Source organism: Melopsittacus undulatus, chromosome 23 (assembly GCF_012275295.1).
Source record: "Melopsittacus undulatus isolate bMelUnd1 chromosome 23, bMelUnd1.mat.Z, whole genome shotgun sequence".
NCBI classification, from domain to species: domain Eukaryota; kingdom Metazoa; phylum Chordata; class Aves; order Psittaciformes; family Psittaculidae; genus Melopsittacus; species Melopsittacus undulatus.
The window spans coordinates 728,908-747,110 of NC_047549.1; the positions used below are offsets into that span (position 1 = coordinate 728,908).

The 18,203-nt window shown below is 63.4% G+C and overlaps 3 protein-coding genes across 3 annotated transcripts; all 3 read right to left on the minus strand.

The window, feature by feature from the left end:
- Positions 1–1,033: 1,033 nt before the first annotated feature.
- EPOR (erythropoietin receptor) lies at positions 1,034–7,024 on the minus strand. Its single transcript, XM_034072090.1, has 9 exons — positions 6,922–7,024; positions 5,903–6,029; positions 4,607–4,788; positions 3,708–3,859; positions 2,928–3,081; positions 2,004–2,091; positions 1,834–1,921; positions 1,303–1,412; positions 1,034–1,229 (listed from the first exon to the last, which is right to left on the minus strand). Exons 1-9 carry the CDS (start codon positions 7,022–7,024, stop codon positions 1,034–1,036), a joined length of 1,200 nt encoding a protein of 399 aa, XP_033927981.1.
- Positions 7,025–7,495: 471 nt separating this feature from the next.
- On the minus strand, positions 7,496–11,616 carry ZNF653 (zinc finger protein 653). Its single transcript, XM_034072091.1, has 8 exons — positions 11,309–11,616; positions 10,265–10,308; positions 9,952–10,158; positions 8,922–8,995; positions 8,222–8,292; positions 8,036–8,087; positions 7,856–7,955; positions 7,496–7,520 (listed from the first exon to the last, which is right to left on the minus strand). The coding sequence occupies exons 1-7, from the start codon at positions 11,560–11,562 to the stop codon at positions 7,857–7,859; spliced, it is 801 nt and encodes a 266-aa protein (XP_033927982.1). The 5' UTR covers positions 11,563–11,616; the 3' UTR covers positions 7,496–7,520; position 7,856.
- Positions 11,617–12,406: 790 nt separating this feature from the next.
- ECSIT (ECSIT signaling integrator) lies at positions 12,407–17,929 on the minus strand. The gene is made up of 7 exons (XM_034071963.1): positions 17,729–17,929; positions 16,592–16,952; positions 14,923–15,140; positions 13,998–14,052; positions 13,682–13,830; positions 13,428–13,530; positions 12,407–12,657 (listed from the first exon to the last, which is right to left on the minus strand). The coding sequence occupies exons 1-7, from the start codon at positions 17,780–17,782 to the stop codon at positions 12,425–12,427; spliced, it is 1,173 nt and encodes a 390-aa protein (XP_033927854.1). The 5' UTR covers positions 17,783–17,929; the 3' UTR covers positions 12,407–12,424.
- Positions 17,930–18,203: the final 274 nt, after the last annotated feature.

Consider the following 18,203-nt stretch of genomic DNA (forward strand, 5'->3'; position numbering starts at 1 on the left):
GGGGGGAAACGGGAGGGACGGAGCCGGGAGCGACGGACACGGAACCGAGGATGGGGGATGGGAACCGGAGACACCGAATCTGCCCCAGGGACCCGAAATCTGCCTCTGGGGTCCCAAACCTGCCCCTGGGATCCAGAATCTGCCCCAGGGATCCTGAATCTGCCCCTGGGGTCCAAAAACTGCCCCTGGGGTCCAGAACCTGCCCCAGGGACCCCCCAGAGCAGCTGAAGGGGGCGTGGCTTATAACAGGGGAGGCGTGGCTTGAGGCTAGGGGGGCGTGGCTTGAGGCTCGGGGGGCGTGGCTTGTGGCTCGGGGGGCGTGGCTTGAGGCTCGGGGGGCGTGGCTTAAGGCGCCACCGGCCCTGCGCCCCCAAACCCGCGTTTTGGTCCCCAAAGGACATGGACAAGGATACAGTGACACAGGGATGGGGTTACCCAGGGATGCAGTGACCCAAGGATGCAGTGACACAGGGATATGGTGACATGGATGCAGTGATACAGGGATGCAGTGATACCGATGCAGTGACACCGATGCAGTGATGCAGTGACACAGGGATACAGTGACACAGATGCAGTGACACAGGGATGCAGTGATACAGGCATATGGTGACACACGGATGCAGTGACCCCCTTGCAGTGACGCAGTGACACAAGGACTCGGTGCCATCGGCTCCGCACGGCCCGGCCGGTCCCTGGGCCCTCCCGATAAGCGTTATCAGTGCCCCCCCCTCCCCCCCCCCGCCTCCATCCCCCCCTCCCCCCCCCGGGCCCGGCCGAGCTCTGGTTTATTGACAACAGGAACTGAACCCCAAAGCAAACAGAAGCAGGTGACACCCCCCCCCGTCACGTGACCCCCCCCATGTCACGTGTCATAAAGCGTCCGGGTGACATCAGGGTGACAACCCCCCCCCATTGTCACAGCGTCCAGATGACGTCAGAGTCACGTGTCCCTTCCATTATGACATCACAGTGTGACATCACTCCGGTGTGACGTCACAACATCCCGTATGACGTCAGAGTTGCCCCCCCCCCATTAGGAGCAGATCACGTAGGTGGGGGGGGCCCCATCAGCAGGGGGGGGGTCCCCGTCCACCCATTTGAATGGGGCCCCTTTGGGGGGGGCCACGTTGGCGTAAGCCCCATGGGGGGGGTCCGGGGGGGGCCCCTCGGGGGGGGCCCCCCGAGGGGTCAGGAGGGCAGAGCCGGGGTCAAAGAGCGTGTACTCGAAGCTGGAGGCGGGGGAGGGGCCGGCGCGGGGGGGTGGGGGGGTGCAGGGGGGGTCCCCAGCGGGGGGGGGGGGGCCCCTTGCCCGGGGGGGGCCCCACTTCCTCCACGGTGCTCGGCAGCTCCTCAGCTTCGGGGTCCCCCCCCGGGGGGGTCCAGGGAGCCCCAACCCCATGGCAGAGCCAGAGCTGGGGGAGGGGGTGTTAGAGACCCCCCTAGAGCCCCCCCCTTTGGGGGACTGCCCCCAATGCCCCCCCATTGATGTAGGACTCCCCCTATAATCTCCTATTGATAAAGGCTTCCCCCCCTTTGGGATCCCCCCAGTAACACTCCCCATTGATGTAGGACACCCCCTTTGTGGTACCCCCCCTAGAACCTTAACCCCCTATTGATAAAGGCTTCCCCCCTTTGTGATACCCCCAATACCCCCCCATTGATGTACGACCCCCCCCTTTGTGGTACCCCCCCATTAACGCAATACCCCCCCAACACCCCCCCCCTTTCAGATACCCCCCTGGACTCACACCTCCAATAACCCCCCCCCTCAATGTGGGGTCCCTTTAACCCCCATCCCCCCCTCTGTGCCCCCCCCCCAGGACCCCCCCATACCTGGAAGTTGCCCCCATAGGCACTGAAGAGCCCCTCGAACTCCCTCTCTGGCCCCGGTACCGGCGGCCACAGCTTCTCCTGCAGCATCCTGGGGGCACCGGTGACACCATTGAGGGGGGGGCACAACCAGGACCCCCCCCCCCCCATCCCCATGGCCCCCCCCCCTTTACCTGCGGTGTCCCAGCAGCCCCAGCAGCCCCAGTGCCAGCACCAGGATGGCCAAGAGGCAGGAGAGCCCCAGAGTCACTGGGTCCACGTCTGGGGGGGGCAGGATGTGAACCCCCAAACCCCAGTGTGACCCCTAAGTGTGCCCCCCCCCCCAATGTGTGCCCCCCCATGTGCCCCCCAATGTGTGACCCCCCATTTGTGACCCCCACCCCCAATATGTGACCCCCCCCAATGTGTGTCCCCCATCCCCAATGTGTGCCCCCTCAGTGTGTGCCCCCCAATGTGTGACCCCCACAATATGTGACCCCCCTCACAATGTGTGCCCCCCCACCCCCCATGTGCCCCCACACCCCCAGTGTGTGCCCCCCCACCTCCAATGTGTGACCCCCCCCATGTGTGACCCCCCCTCACAATGTGTGCCACCCCCACCCCCCAAGTGCCCCCCATGTGCCCCCCCATGTGTGACCCCCCCCACCCCCCAATGTGTGCCTCCCCCACCCCCACTTTGTGCCCCCCTCAATGTGTGAACCCCCAATGTGTGCTCCCCACACCCCCCCCCAATGTGTGTCCAACCCAATGTGCCCCCCCCCATGTGTGACCCCCCCACCCCCCATGAACCCCCATCCCCAATGTTTGTGTGCCCCCCCCATGTTAGCCCCCCCAATTTGTGACCCCCCAATGTTTGACCCCCCCCCATGTGTGCCTCCCCCATCCCCATGTGTGACCCCTGCACCCCCAATATGTGACCCCTGCACCCCCAATATGTGACCCCCCCATGTGCCCCCCCCAATGTGTGATCCCCCCACCCCCCATGAGCCCCCCATCCCCAATGTGTGTGTGCCCCCCCCCATGTTAGCCCCCCAATGTGTGACCCCCCCATGTGACCCCCCCATGACCCCCCCCATGACCCCCCCCCCCCCCCTCACCGGGGGGTGTCAGAGCCGTCCCCGCTCTGGACCAGGGGCTCCAGAATCCTCCATAGCTGAGTCCATCCGGTCGCGTCCGGACCCGAACCGAGACCCGGGACCCCCCCGGGAGGGGCCCCACCCGCTGCTCCCGGCGCCCCGCGGCCACGCCCACCTGCGGGTCACGGCGGGGTCAGGGGGCGGGGCAGCCGGGGGGCCCCGCCCACAGACACACCCATTGGTGGGGGATCCCGGAACCCCCCCATTGATGTAGGACCCCCCTTTGGGGACCCCCTTATTGATGTGGGGACCCCAAAACCCCCTTATTGCTGTAGGACCCCCCTTTGGGACCCTTAAACCCTTTATTGATGTAGGACCGCCCCATTGGTGACCCCCCCATTGGTGACCCCCCCATTGTTATAGGACCCCCCCTTTGGGACCCCTAAGACCCCTTATTGATGTAGGACACCCCCATTGGTGACCCCCCATTGCTATAGAACCCCCCCTTTGGGGACCTCCTAAACCCCCCCTTATTGCTGTTGGTCCCCCCCATTGGGAACCCCCCCATTGCTGTAGGACCCCCCACTTGGGACCCCCTAAACCCCCCCCATTGATGTAGGACCCCCCTTTGGGACCCCCTAAATGCCCCCTTACTGATGTAGGACCCCCTCATTCGTGACCCCCCCATTGCTATAGGACCCCCCCCTTAGGGACCCCCTAAACCCCCCTTATTGCTGTAGGACCCCCCATTGGTGACCCCCCATTGCTATAGGACCCCCCCTTTGTGCCCCCCCCCCTCACCGTGCGGGGGGGCAGCCCCGGCCCCCCCAGCAGCAGCTCATAGACCAGGCTGGGCTCCAGGTAGGGGTTGGGGGGGGGGTCCCAGCGCACACAGAGCTGCCCCCGACCCCCCCCCGGCCCCACGGTCACGTTCTCGGGGGGGCCCAACAACACTGGGGGGGGGGGGACACGAAGGGGGGTAAGGGAGGGGGGGATGGACCCCCAAGTACCCCCCCCCCAACCCCTCCCTGCCCCCCAAGTCTCCCGTGTTCCCCCGTCCCCCCTGTATCCCCTGGCCCCCTTGTCCCCCTCTTGCCCCCCAAGTGCTCCCCCTGCCCCTCATCGCCCCCCGTGCCCCCCAAGTGCCCCATATTCCCCCTGCCCTCCATCCCCCCCTCGCCCCATAAGTGCCCCATAAGTGCTCCCTCTGCCCCCCATCCCCTCTGTTGCCCCTGCCCCCCATCCCCCCCTTGCCCCCCATATCCCCCTTGCCCCATAAGTGCTCCCTCTGTCCCCCAATTGCCCCATATTCCCCCATCCCCCTGGTATCCTCTGACCCCCAACTCCCCTCCCCCCCCAGCACCCCCTGACCCCCATATTCTCCCTTGCCCCGTAAGTGCCCCATAAGTGCTCCCCCTGCCCCCCATCCCCCTCTGCCCCCCATCCCCTCTGTTGCCCCTGACCCCCATCCCCCCCTGACCCCCATCCCCCCCTTGCCCCATAAGTGCTCCCCTGCCCCCCAAGTGCCCCTCCGCCCCCATCCCCCCCTTTGCCCCCCAAGTGCCCCATATCCCCCCCCGCCCCATAAGTGCTGCCCCCCAAGTGCCCCATCCCCCCCCCTGCCCCATAAGTGCTGCCCCCCAAGTGCCCCCCCATCCCCCCCCCCCTGCCCCATAAGTGCTGCCCCTCCCCCCCCTCACCCAGCCGCTCTATCCTCGCGCTCCGCCGCAGCAGGGGCTCCCCGGGCTCCGCTCCCGCCTCGCGCACGCGCAGCTCCAGGGTCACGAAGGTCACGGCCGCGGCCGTCGGGAGCGCGCACCAGAACCGGGAGCGGCGCCCGCGGCGCGCGGCCGACAGGGGGCAGCCCAGCCACGGCTCCTGCCTGCGGGTCAGAGGTCAGGGGTCGGGGGTCACGCACTCCAGCCAGCGCAGTATCGGAGGTCAGGGTCAGAGGTTAGGATCATGGGTCAGAGGTCAGTATCAGAGGTCAGGGTCAGAGGTTAGGATCATGGGTCAGAGGTCAGTATCAGAGGTCAGGGTTCAGGGGTCACGTGCTCCAGCCGGTACTGCAGCCGGAAGCACCGCGGTTCAGGGTTAGGGTCAGTCAGTATCAGGGGTCAGGATCAGAGGTCAGGGTAAGGGGTCAGAGGGCAGGGGTCACGCACACCAGCTGGTACTACAGCCGGAAGCGCTCTGGTTTGGGGTCAGGGTCAGGGTCAGAGGTCAGGATCATGGCTCAGAGGTCAGGATCAGGGTTCAGAGGTCAGTATCAGGGGTTGGGGTTAGGGTCAGAGGTCAGGATCAGGGGTCAGGGTTCAGGGGTCACGCACTCCGCTGGTACTGCATTAGGAAGCGCCGGGGGTTGGGGTTAGGGTCAGGGTTAGGGGTCAGGTTCAGAGGTCAGGGTCAGAGGTCAGGATCAGGGTTCAGTGGTCAGGATCACAGGTCAGGGGTCACGCACTCCAGCCGGTACTCCATCCGGTAGCGCTGGGGGTCGGGGTTAGGGTCAGTATCAGGGGTCAGGGTCAGAGGTCAGTATCAGGGTTCAGGGTTCAGAGGTCACGCACTCCAGGCGGTACTCCATCCGGTAGCGCTGGGGGTCGGGGTTAGGGTCAGGGGTCAGTATCAGGGGTCAGGGTTCAGGGGTCACGCACTCCAGCTGGTACTCCATCCGGTAGCGCTGGGGGTCAGGGTTAGGGTCAGGGTCAATATCAGGGGTTAGGGTCAGTATAAGGGGTCAGGGTCAGAGGTCGGGGTTAGGGTCAGGGGTCAGTATCAGGGGTCAGGTTCAGAGGTCAGGGGTCACGCACTCCAGCCGGTACTCCATCCGGTAGCGCTGCGGGTCAGGGTTAGGGTCAGGGTTAGGGGTCAGGTTCAGAGGTCAGGGTTCAGGGGTCACGCACTCCAGCCGGTACTCCATCCGGTAGCGCTGGGGGTCAGGGTTAGGGTCAGGGTTAGGGGTCAGGTTCAGAGGTCAGGGTTCAGGGGTCACGCACTCCAGCCGGTACTCCATCCGGTAGCGCTGGGGGTCAGGGTCTCCGTCACTGTCCCAGAAGCAAATCAGCTCTCGGAGATCCCGAGTGAAACACTTGGGGAGCTGCGGATCTGAGGCCAGGAGCTGAGCTGGGGGCAGAGGGCACCGAGGGGTCACACAGGGGTCACACTGGGGTCACACTGGGGTCACACCAGGGGTCACACTGGGGTCACACCAGGGTCACACCGGGGTCACACCGGGGTCACACCGGGGTCACACCGGGGTCACACCAGGGTCACACCGGGGGGTCACAACGGGGTCACACTGGGGTCACAAGAGGGGTCACACTGGGGTCACACAGGGGTCATACCAGGAGTCACACAGGGGTCACACCAGGGGTCACACAGGGGTCACACCAGGGGTCACACAGGGGTCACACCACGGGTTACACTGGGGTCACACCGGGGGTCACACCGGGGTCACAAGAGGGGTCACACTGGGGTCAACCCGGGCTCACACCGGGGGTCACACCGGGGTCACACCAGGGGTCACACAGGGGTCACAAGAGGGGTTACAGGGATCACAAGGTGTCACATTGGGGTTATGGGAGGTGCTACAGGGGTCAAACAAGGGTAACAGCAGGGGTCACACCGGGGGTCACACTGGGGGTCATACCAGGGTCATGGACAGGTCAATCTGGGGTGATGGGGTCACACACCGGTCACATTGGGGTCATACTGGGGTTATGGGGATCACATGGGGGTCACACTGAGGTGATGGGGGTCACAGAGGGGTCACACTGGGGTTATGGGATCACACGGGGGCCACACTGGAGTTATGGGGGTCACAGAGGGGTCACACGGGGGTCACACGGGGGTCCCCTTAACCCGGTCAGTAAGGGGGGGGGGGTTCACACAGGAGCTTTGCACACGGCCCCACACCCCCCCAACCCCCCCCCCTTACACCCACCCCCCCTCCCCTCCCCCCCCAACCACCCCCCCCTTACACCCACCCCCCCCTCCCCTCCCCCCCCCCCCTTACCTTCCATGTCGGGGGCTCCATCCCCCCCCCTCTCTCCGCCCCCCCCTGCCCCCCCCAGCGCCAGGAGCCCCCCGAGCGCCAGCAGTGCCCCAGCACCCGCCATGGCCGCCCCTCCCCCCCCCGCCCCCCCCCCCACGCGCTGATAACCCCGAGGCCCCTCCCCCCAACCCAGGGGCCCCCCCCAATCCCCACCCCCAGCACCGGCTGCAGGCACCGATAACGGTGGGGGGGGGGGGGGGGGGGAGGGACCAGTGCGTCACTGGGATAAACTGGGAGCAACTGGGAGGAGCTTGGGGGGCACTGGGAGCAATGGGAGGGGACTGGGGCCACTGGGAGCCCCCCCCACCCACCATGGAGGAGGCACCACATTAAATCCATCACTTTATTGGGGGGGACCCCCCCACTTTATTGGGGGGGGATAACCCCCATAACCAAACCGAGGCTCCCCCAAACCCCCCCCCGGGGGGGGCAAATGAAGGAGGAAGAAATAAATAAGGGGGGGGGGGAAAAATGGGGGAGCCCCGAGGGGTGGGGGAGGGGGGGGCCGGGACCCCCCCCAAGTGCTGGGGGGGGGGGGGGGGCAGCAGCAGAGCTCACACCTGGGGAGGAAAGAGAGGAGTCATTATGGGGGGGGCCCATTGTGTGTGTGCCCCCCCCCATTATTGCTATGGGGGGTCCCCATTGTGTGTGTCCCCCCCCATTATTGCTATGGGGGATCCCCATTGTGTGTGTGTCCCCCCCATCATCGCTATGGGGGGACCCCATTGTGTATTCCCCCCCCACATTATCGCTATGGGGGGGGTCCCCATTGTGTGTGTCCCCCCATTATCACTATGGGGGGGTTCCCTCTATCATCCCCCCCACCCCACCCCATAGTGCTCTACCCCTGCCCCCCCCATCAATCACTCTTGGGGTCCCCCCCTCTGTCACTCACTTCATGGGGGGGGTCCCCGTTGTGCCCCCCCCGGGGCTTGTGCTTGAACCCCGCGTTGCCGCAGCCTCTTCCTGCAGCCGGGGGGGGGCGTCCCATAGGCCTATGGGGGGGGGGCACAGAGATGTTGGGGGGGTCCAAAGGGGTTATTTGGGGGGGGGGGTTAAAAGGGGGGGGTCCCACCTGGAATCTGCCCGGGGGGGGGGATGTGCGGCCCCGGCGGCTCCGGCGGCGTCTGCATGGAAAAGGGGGGGGGGGGGGAACAAGGATTTAGGGACCCCCCCATGGGGGGGGGCAGAGAACCCCCAAATCCCCCCCCCCATAACCTCCCCATTGCCCCCAATGGGGCCCCCCCCTCCCCCCCCCCACCTCTGGGGCTCTTTGGGGATCTCGTAGATGATGGTGGAGACGTCGCTGTCGTCGGGGGGGGCCGGGGGGGGCTGCGGGGGGGGCGGGGGGGGGGGCTCTGCTATGGGGGATGGGGGGGGCCCCTCCTCCTGCTTCAGCTTCAGCTTCAGCCCCAGCAGATCCTGCTCCTCCTCTGGGAACAGAAAGGGGGTGAGGGAGTCCCAACCCCCCCCCAAAACTGACCCCCCCCACACCCCAATGCTGACCCCCCCACACCCCAATGCTGACCCCCCCACACCCCAATCCTGACACCCCCACACCCCAATGCTGACCCCCCCCGCACGCCAAAACTGACCCCCCCACCCCAATCCTGACCCCCCCATCACCCCAATCATGACCCCCCCGCACCCCAACATCCCCCCACCCCATATTAACCCCCCCCAAATCCCCCCCCATACCGGTCTTGGGTTGCTGGGTCCCGAGGGGGGCAGTGCTGAAGGGCCCCCCCCCCTTGCAGCAGAGCACAGGGCACATCCCCCCCCCCCCAGCTCCAGCTGCAGCCCCCCCAGGATGAGGAGGGGGGGCCCCTGCAGCAGGGGGGGGGGCACCCCCCCCCTCTCCCAGCGCCCCCCCCCCGCTGCAGGAGGGGCACACACACAACGGCCTCAAGGGGGGGGCCCGGGGGGGGGGGGGGCTCGGTCACAGGGACCCCCCCCGGGACTTGGGGGGCGCCCCCGGGGGGGGCCTCAGAGCCGGAGCTGCAGGAGGAGGAGGAGGAGGGGCTGCCGGGGGGGTCTGAGGGGACAGAAAGGGGGGGGGGGGGGGGTCAGAGGGAGCCGATGCTCATCCTACAGCCCCAAAGAACATAACCCCCCCAAAGTGCCCCATAGCCCCCTAAAACTGCCCCATAACCCCCTAAAACTGCCCCATAACCCCCTAGAACTGCCCCATAACCCCCTAGAACTGCCCCATAACCCCCTAGAACTGCCCCATAACCCCCTAGAACTGCCCCGTAACCCCCTCAAACCACCCCCAAACCCCCATCTCCCCACCAAAACCCCCCCATAACCCCCTCAAACCACTTCATATCCCCCTCAAACCACCCCATATCCCCCCAATAACCCCCCCAACTGGCCCATAACCCCCTCAACCCCCCCATAACCCCCTCAAACCACCCCATATCCCCCCCATAAACCCCTTGAACCCCCCCATAACCCCTCAACTGCCCCAATTAGCCCCCTAAAGCTGCCCCATAACCCCCCAAAAGCCCCCCATAACCCCCTCAAACCAACCCATATCCCCCCCATAACCCCTCAAATGCCCCAATTGCCCCCTAGAACTGCCCCATACCCCCCTCCAACCACCAAACAACCCCCTCAAACTACCCCCTAACACATTCAAACCACCCCATATTCCCTCCATAACCCCCCACCTGCCCCATAACCCCCTCAAACCCCCCCATATCCCCCCTATAACCCCTCAAATGCCCCAATTGCCCCCTAGAACTGCCCCATACCCCCCTCAAACTACCCCCTAACCCATTCAAACCACCCCATATCCCCTCCCTAACCCCCCCATAACCCCCCCAACCCCCATCCCCCCCCTCCATAAACCCCCAAACCCCCATATCCCCACCAAAACCCCCCCATAACCCCCTCAAACCACTTCATATCCCCCTCAAACCACCCCATATCCCCTCCATAACCCCCCACCCGCCCCATAACCCCCCCAACCCCCATCCCCCCCCTCACCCTCTCCCTCAGAGTCACTGAGGGGCCTCAATGGGGAGTGCAGGTCCTGGAAGTAGCGGTGTCCGCGCTCACACTCCCATACTGCTGTAGTGAACAGCCCCACGGACGGGTCCAGCTCCGCCAGGGCTGGCTCATAGGGGCAGCGCTGCCGATGGTCCTCGTACCACAGCACCGCGTGGCGCAGGCAGTTCACGTTGCGCCGACGGCCTACGGGGGGGGGGCGACCGGATTGAACCAACAGCAGCCCAAAAAGGGGGGGGGGAATATGACCCTCCCCCCCCCCCCCAGCTTTACCCTCCCCCCCCCCACTTACGTTTCTTCCTCTTGGGTTTCTTGGGGAGCTGCTCCCAGGGTTTGCTGGGGGGGGATGGGAAGAGGAGGGGGGTGAGGGGGGGGAATAGAGGGGGAGGGCAATGGGAGGGGGGATGGGGGGGCCTCAAAAGGGAACAGAGCCCCCCCCAATTCACCCCATCCCAAAGATCCCCATTGCCCTCAGTGTGCCCATTGCCCCCCAGGGCTCCCATTGCCCATCATTGCCCCAATTGCATCCATTCCCCCCCCAGTGCTCCCATTCCCTTCATTCCACCCATCCCCCCCAGTGCTCCCATTCCCTCTCATGTCTCCCATTCCCCCCCAATTGCCCACATTCCCCCCATGCCTTTCCATTGCCCCCTTTCCATCTCATTTCCTCCATCCCCCCCCATTCCTCCCCATTCCCTCCCATTACCCCCATTCTCTCTCATTCCTCCTCCTTCCCCCCCATTATCCCCATACCCCCTATTCCCCCCATTCCTTCCCATTCCCCCCCATTATCCCCATCCCCCATCCCCCCCATTCCCTCTCATTCCTCCCATTCCCCAATTCCCCCATTCCCTTCCATTGCCCCCTTTCCATCCCATTTCCTCCATTCCCCCCATTCCCTCCCTATTTCCTCCCATTATCCCATTCACTTTCATTCCCTCCCATTACCCCCATTGCCCCCATTCCATCCCATTCCCCTCCATTGCCCCCATTCCATCCCATTCCCCCCCATTGCCCCCATTCCATCCCATTCCCTCCCATTCCTTCCCATTTCCTCCCATCAGCCCATTCACTTTCATTCCCTCCCATCCCCCCCATTGCCCCCCATTATCCCCATCAATCCCCATTATCCCCATTCCCCCCATTCCAATCCCATCCCATCCCCCCCATTCCCCCATTGCCCCCATTCCCTCCCATTCCTTCCCATTTCCTCCCATTATCCCATTCACTTTCATTCCCTCCCATTACCCCCATTGCCCCCATTCCATCCCATTCCCCCCCATTCCCTCCCATTACCCCCATTCCCATTACCCCCATCCCCCCCTTGCCCCCTCACCCCGCTCCGTCCGCCGCCCTCCTCCGCTCCAGCCCCAGCAGGTAGGCCGCTAGTTTCGCGTCGCTCCATCCGCTCCTTCGCCGCAGCTGCACCCAGGCCCCGTGAGCCTCCCCCAGGTACACGCGGCGCACGTCGTACTTCCGGCGCGACTCCATCCGGCGCCGGGCCCGGTCCGGCTCCGTGAGCCGCGGCCTGCCCCGGGCCCTGCGCCCGGTACCGGCACCGGCGGCCGGGCCCCGCTCCGCCAAGCTCATAGCGGCTTCCGGCGCGGAGAGGTGACGTCAGCGGGGAGCATGCGCAGAGGGGGAGAGGAGATGGGGCCTAAAGAGCATCAATACCGGTAGCGAAGGGCATCGATACCGGTAACTAAACCGGTACTAAAGAGCATCAGTACCGGTAACAATGAGCATCGGTACCGGGTCCTAAAGAGCATCAGTACCGGTAACAAAGGGCACCGGTACCGGCACCGGCCGCCGAGCTCATAGCGGCTTCCGGCGCGGGGAGGTGACGTCAGGGGGGAGCATGCGCAGACGGTGCGTGGAGAGGGACTGGGTCCTAAAGACCGGCGCAGCCGGTAACGAAGAGCATTGGTACCGGTAATAAAGAGCATCAGTACCGGTAATAAAGGGCATCGGTACCGGGCACCGGGCCCCGCTCCGCCGAGCTCATAGCGGCTTCCGGCGCGGGGAGGTGACGTCAGAGGGGAGGGAGCATGCGCAGAGGGTGTATGGAGAGGGACTGGGTCCTAAAGAGCATCAGTACCGGGTCCTAAAGAGCGGTGGTACCGGTAAAGAAGGACATTGGTACCGGTACTAAAGAGCATCAGTACCGGTAACAAACAGCATCAGTACCGGTACTAAAGAGTATCGGTACCGGTAACAAAGGGCACCGGTACCGGTAACTAAACCGGTACTAAACAGCATCAGTACCGGGTCCTAAAGAGCATCAGTACCGGTACTAAAGAGCATTGGTACCGGTACTAAAGAGCATCAGTCCCAGTAACAAACAGCATCAGTCCCAGTAACAGCATCAGTACCGGTATTAAAGACCATCGGTACCGGTATTAACCCCCCCCAGTCCCCAGCACAGGACACCCTCTCCATGGTTCCACCTCCTTTATTCCCCCCTGTTCTCGGTGCCCCCCCCGACGCTCCCATGTGGCTCCGGGGGGGGCTCCAGCAGCGCGGGGGGGGCTCCGGGATGTGGGGCCCCCCCCTCATTGATGCGGAAGATAACGGGGGTCTGAGCCAGCACCGGGTTCTGCTGCTGCAGCCCCGACAGCCACCGGCCCAGGGTGCGACGGTCACCGGAGCCCACCATGCACAGGGCGAAGATGGGACCTTCCTCCACTGGGGGGCATGGGGCAGAGGGGGTATGGGGGTTATGGGGTGTACTGAGGGTGTGGGGTGCATTGAGGCTGTGGGGTACATTGAGGGCTATGGGGTGTATTGAGGGTTATGGGGTGTATTGAGGGTGTGGGGTGCATTGAGGCTGAGGGGTGCATTGAGGGTGTGGGGTGCATTGAGGCTGAGGGGTGCATTGAGGGTGTGGGGTGCATTGAGGGTGTGGGGTGCATTGAGGGTTATGGGGTGTATTGAGGGTGTGGGGTGCATTGAGGGCTATGGGGTACATTGAGGGCTATGGGGTGCATTGAGGCTGTGGGGTGCATTGAGGCTGTGGGGTGCATTGAGGGCTATGGGGTGTATTGAGGCTATGGGGTGCATTGAGGGTTATGGGGTGTATTGAGGCTATGGGGTGTATTGAGGGCTATGGGGTGCATTGAGGGTTATGGGGGGCTCTATGGGCTGCACAGTGGGGTTTGGTCTGCATCAGGTCCCCCCCCCCCACAGCACCCGGTGCCAGAGGAAGGGGATGGGGAAGGCTCCATCCAACCCTACATCATTGGTGAGCACCCACAGGGGACGGGGGCAGCAGTGGGGTCCCCATGGGGGGGTTTGGGGTCCCCATGATGGGGTTTGGGGTCCCCATAGGGGGGTTTGGGGTCCCTATGATGGGGTTTGGGGTCCCCATGATGGTGTTTGGGGTCCCTATGATGGGGTTTGGGGTCCCCATGATGGGGTTTGGGGTCCCCATCCCTATCCCCCCCCCATCCCCATACCTTCATCAATATCAAACTCATCATCATCCCATGGGCCTCGCTCCAGGTCCAGGTCCAGCTCCAGGGGGTAATAGAGGCTGCGCTCGGGGTCCAGGGGCTCCTCCTTGGGGCAAAAAGGGGGTCAGGGGGTCCCCATCCTGCCCCATAGATGCTGTGTGTACCCCACCCCATGGGGCTCACCCGCAGGTTGGGGGGCAGGGGGTCCCCATCCTGCCCCATAGATGCTGTGTGTGCCCCCCCCCCATGGGGCTCACCCGCAGGTTGGGGGGCAGGGGGTCCCCCCGCAGCAGGTAATAGTGCACTTGGGAGCTGCGGAGCCACAGTGGGAAGGGTCCCTCGACGTACACGGGGCGGGAGGGGCTGTGCCGGGACAGGAGCTCGCGCTGGTCCTCAGTCTGGGAGCCTATGGGGCAGAAAAGGGGGTCCGGGGACCATAAATACCCCATAGGGACCCCAAACACCCCCATAGGGACCACAAACACCCCCATGGGGTCCCCAAACCCCCCAATAGGGACCCCGGACCCCCCCATGGGGACCCCACTGCTGCCCCTGTCCCCTGTGGGTGCTCACCAATGATGTAGGGTTGGATGGAGCCTTCCCCATCCCCTTCCTCTGGCACCGGGTGCTGTGGGGGGGACCTGATGGTCACCATTGTGCTGCAGACCAAACCCCACTGTGCAGCCTATGGACCCCCCCCAATGCACCCCACAGCCTCAATGCACCCATAGCCCCATACCTGGTACACAGTGAGTGTGCTCTGGGGCTGGATGCGCTGCAGCCCCATAGCCCCATACCTGGTACACAGTGAGTGTGCTATGGGGCTGGATGCGCTGCAGCCCCATAGCCCCATACCTGGTACACGGTCAGTGTGCTGTGGGGCTGGATGCGCTGCAGCCCCAGGCGCGCGCGCTGCAGTCCCATAGCCCCATAGCCCCCCCAGCCCCATAGCCCCATACCTGGTACACAGTGAGTGTGCTGTGGGGCTGGATGCGCTGCAGCCCCATAGCCCCCATAGCCCCATACCTGGTACATGGTCAGTGTGCTATGGGGCTGGATGCGCTGCAGCCCCATAGCCCCATACCTGGTACACGGTCAGTGTGCTATGGGGCTGGATGCGCTGCAGCCCCATAGCCCCATACCTGGTACACAGTGAGTGTGCTATGGGGCTGGATGCTCTGCAGCCCCATAGCCCCATAGCCCCATACCTGGTACACAGTGAGTGTGCTGTGGGGCTGGATGCGCTGCAGCCCCATAGCCCCATACCTGGTACACAGTGAGTGTGCTGTGGGGCTGGATGCGCTGCAGCCCCATAGCCCCATACCTGGTACACGGTCAGTGTGCTATGGGGCTGGATGCGCTGCAGCCCCATAGCCCCATACCTGGTACACGGTCAGTGTGCTATGGAGCTGGATGCGCTGCAGCCCCATAGCCCCATACCTGGTACACAGTGAGTGTGCTATGGGGCTGGATGCGCTGCAGCCCCATAGCCCCATACCTGGTACACGGTCAGTGTGCTGTGGGGCTGGATGCGCTGCAGCCCCAGGCGCGCGCGCTGCAGGCCGGGCGCGGGCAGGGGGGTGGGCAGCGGGTGGGGGTTGATGCGGCTCATCCGCGGCATCCAATAGAGCAGACGTTGGCACTTCCGCACCGGGCGGCTCCGGGGACCAAACACCCCCAGCAGCAGGAACCTGGTCTCTGCGTCCGGGATCACACCTATGGGACATGGGGGGGATAGAGGGGATGGGTATGGGGTATAGGGTATGGGGTATGGGATATGGGGTATGAGATATAGGATATGGGGTATAGAGTATGGAATAGAGGGTATGGAGTATGGGATATGGGATATGGAGTATGGAGTATGGGATATGGGGCATGGAGTATGGGATACGGGATATGGGATATAGAGTATGGGACATGGGATATAGGGTATGGGATATGGGACATGGGATATATGATATAGCATATGGGGTATAGGATATAGGGTATGGCGTATGGAGTATGGGATATGGGGTATGGGATATAGAGTATGACATATGAGATATGAAATATAAAATATAGAGTATGGCATATATGAATATAGGATATAAGCTGATACCACATATGTAGCATGCACTATGGAATATAGGATATGAAATATAGAGCATGGACTATGGAATACGGGATATAGGATATGGGGTATGGGATATGAATATGGGGTATGAGATATGGGGTATAGAATATGGTATGAGATATGGATACAAGATATGGATATGGGATACGGCTATAAAATACAGATATGAGATATAGTTACAGAATATGGATATGATGTGGGATATGGATATGGGATATGAATATAATATATGGATATGGTATGGGATGTGGATACAAAATATGAATATGGGATACGAAATATGGATACGGAATATAGCCATAGAATATAGATATGGACTATGGGATATAGCCATGGACTATATATACGGGATACGGATATGGAATATGAGCTATGGATACGGGATATAGCCGTGGGCTATGGATATGGGATATGGATATGGGATATAGCCATGGGCTATGGATATGGGATATGGATATGGGATCTAGCCATGGGCTATGGATATGGGCTATGGATATGGGCTATGGATATGGGATATAGCCATGGGATATGGATATGGGATATGGATATGGGCTATGGATACGGGATATAGCCATGGGCTATGGATATGGGATATGGATATGGGATCTAGCCATGGGCTATGGATATGGGCTATGGATATGGGCTATGGATATGGGATATAGCCATGGGATATGGATATGGGATATGGATATGGGCTATGGATATGGGATATAGCCATCGGTTATGGATATGGGCTATGGATATGGGCTATGGATATGGGATATAGCCATGGGATATGGATATGGGCTATGGATATGGGATATGGATATGGGATATGGATATGGGATATGGATACGGGATATAGCCATGGGCTATGGATATGGGATATGGATATGGGCTATGGATATGGGATATAGCCATGGGTTATGGATATGGGATATGGATATGGGCTATGGATACGGGATATGGATATGGGATATGGATAGGGGATATAGCCATAGGATATGTATATGGGCTATGGATATGGGATCTAGCCCTGTTCCATGTCCCCTGCCCCCCGCCCCTCCCCCCTCACCGTAGGCCTCCATCTGCTCGAGCACGCGCAGTCCGCACTCCTGCTGCCGTGGGAACGGCGCCAGCATCCGCTGGAGGGCGCTGCGGGGCACCCAGGGCCCTCTAGGCAGCAGCCGCAGGACTCTATGGTAGCAGCCTCGATCTCGCTCCACGCCCAGCGCCAACATGGCGGCCAGCGCCGCCCCCACCAGCTCCAGGCGCCCCACGCGCCGGCCAGGCCGCTGCTCCAGCGCCCTCAGCGCATGCGCGAAGGCCTCGGGGCCTCCTCCCCCCCCCCCGGCTCCATCACCGGCACCGGGGGGGGGAGGGGAAGGGTCTGGAGCCTCACGGGGCTGGGGGCGGTGGGAGAGGGGGCGGGGGGGCTGGGGGGGGAGGGGCAATGGGGATGGAAATGGGGGGAATGGGGGGATGGAAATAGGGGGAATGGGGGGGGGCAATGGGGGGAGGGGAATGGAAATAGGGGGGAATGGGGGGGGGCAATGGGGGGAGGGGCGATGGGGGGATGGGGGTGGGGGAATGGGGGGGGCAATGGGGGGAGGGGAATGGGGGGGATGAGGGGGAATGGAAGGGGATGGGGGGCCAATGGGGGGGGATGGGGATGGAAATAGGGGGGAATGGGGGGGGATAAGGGGGGAATAGGGGGAAGTGGGAATGGGGGGAAATGGGGGGGAAGAGGGGGAATGGGGACAATGGGGGGTATGGAAGGGGATGGGGGTGAATGGAGAGGGATATGGGGGAGATAGGGGGGAATGGGGGGGAAGGGGGAATGGGGACGAATGGAGGGGGATGGGAAAGGGGGAATGGGGTCAATGGGGGGGTTGGGGGCGAATAGAGGTGGATGGGGGGCAATGGGGGTGAATGGAAGGGGATGAGGGGCAATAGGGGAGAAAGGGGGGGATGGGGGAATGGGGGGGAATGATGCGACAGGAGGGGGGATGGGGAGGGAAAGGCGAATGGGGACAATGGGGAATGGAGGGGGAGGGGGGAGGAAATAAGGGGGAATGGGGACAATGGGGGGCAATGGAGGGGGAAGGGAATGGAGGAGAATGGGGGGGATGGGGGGGACACAGAGGTCATGTCGGGGTCATGGGGGTTTCACATCCCCCCCTCCCCTCCCCCATCCCTGCCCCTCCCCCACCTGCACCACCCCCCACGCCCCCCGCAGCAGCGCACGCGCCGCGGGCAGCCTCATGGGGGTCACCGCGGGTCAGAGGTCAGAGGTCGGCACCGGACACCGGGACCGTTCCAGCGCTGGGGTCGCTGCTGTGGGCGCCGCCATGTCCCGAATGACCCCCGCGGGGCAGCGCTTCCGGGTCAGGAGGCGGAGCCAATCAGAGCGCGTCGCTTCGCCTTGGGGGCGGGGACCGGGGAGGAGCCGGCGGTGATTGGCGGAGGGGGGGGGCGGGGGTGGGAGAGGGGGCGTGGCTCGGAGAAGGGGTTCCCCGTGACGTCACCGGGGGCTCCGCGCGGGGGTTCCCCCGTGACGTCAGAGGCGGAGGGAAACACGCGGTGACGTCACGACGGGGATGCCGGCGGGGGGAGGGGGGGATACCAGCGACGTGACGTCACGGGAGGGAACGCGATGACGTCAGAGCACCGGCATCTGCTGCGGG

What these genes read in the sequence shown, in the direction of transcription:
- ZNF653 (XM_034072091.1), bottom strand. Translation starts at nt 11,562, where the DNA reads ATGAGCTTGGCGGAGCGGGGCCCGGCCGCCGGTGCCGGTACCGGGCGC. An exon ending in CCCCCGGGGGCGCCCCCCAA is followed by an intron (nt 8,293 to 8,921) that starts GTCCCGGGGGGG and finishes CCCCCCCCGCAG; the next exon opens with CCCCCCCCGGCCCCCCCCGA. An exon ending in CCCCCCCGGGCAGATTCCAG is followed by an intron (nt 7,956 to 8,035) that starts GTGGGACCCCCC and finishes CCCCCCCCATAG; the next exon opens with GCCTATGGGACGCCCCCCCC.
- EPOR (XM_034072090.1), bottom strand. Translation starts at nt 7,024, where the DNA reads ATGGCGGGTGCTGGGGCACTGCTGGCGCTCGGGGGGCTCCTGGCGCTG. An exon ending in CGGATGGAGTACCGGCTGGA is followed by an intron (nt 4,789 to 5,902) that starts GTGCGTGACCCC and finishes TCTGACCCGCAG; the next exon opens with GCAGGAGCCGTGGCTGGGCT. An exon ending in CCTATGGGGGCAACTTCCAG is followed by an intron (nt 1,413 to 1,833) that starts GTATGGGGGGGT and finishes CCCCTCCCCCAG; the next exon opens with CTCTGGCTCTGCCATGGGGT.
- ECSIT (XM_034071963.1), bottom strand. Translation starts at nt 17,782, where the DNA reads ATGAGGCTGCCCGCGGCGCGTGCGCTGCTGCGGGGGGCGTGGGGGGTG. An exon ending in GGGCGTGGGGGGTGGTGCAG is followed by an intron (nt 16,953 to 17,728) that starts GTGGGGGAGGGG and finishes CTCCCCCCCCAG; the next exon opens with CCCCCCCGCCCCCTCTCCCA. An exon ending in CCCTGCCCCCCAACCTGCGG is followed by an intron (nt 13,531 to 13,681) that starts GTGAGCCCCATG and finishes TTTTGCCCCAAG; the next exon opens with GAGGAGCCCCTGGACCCCGA.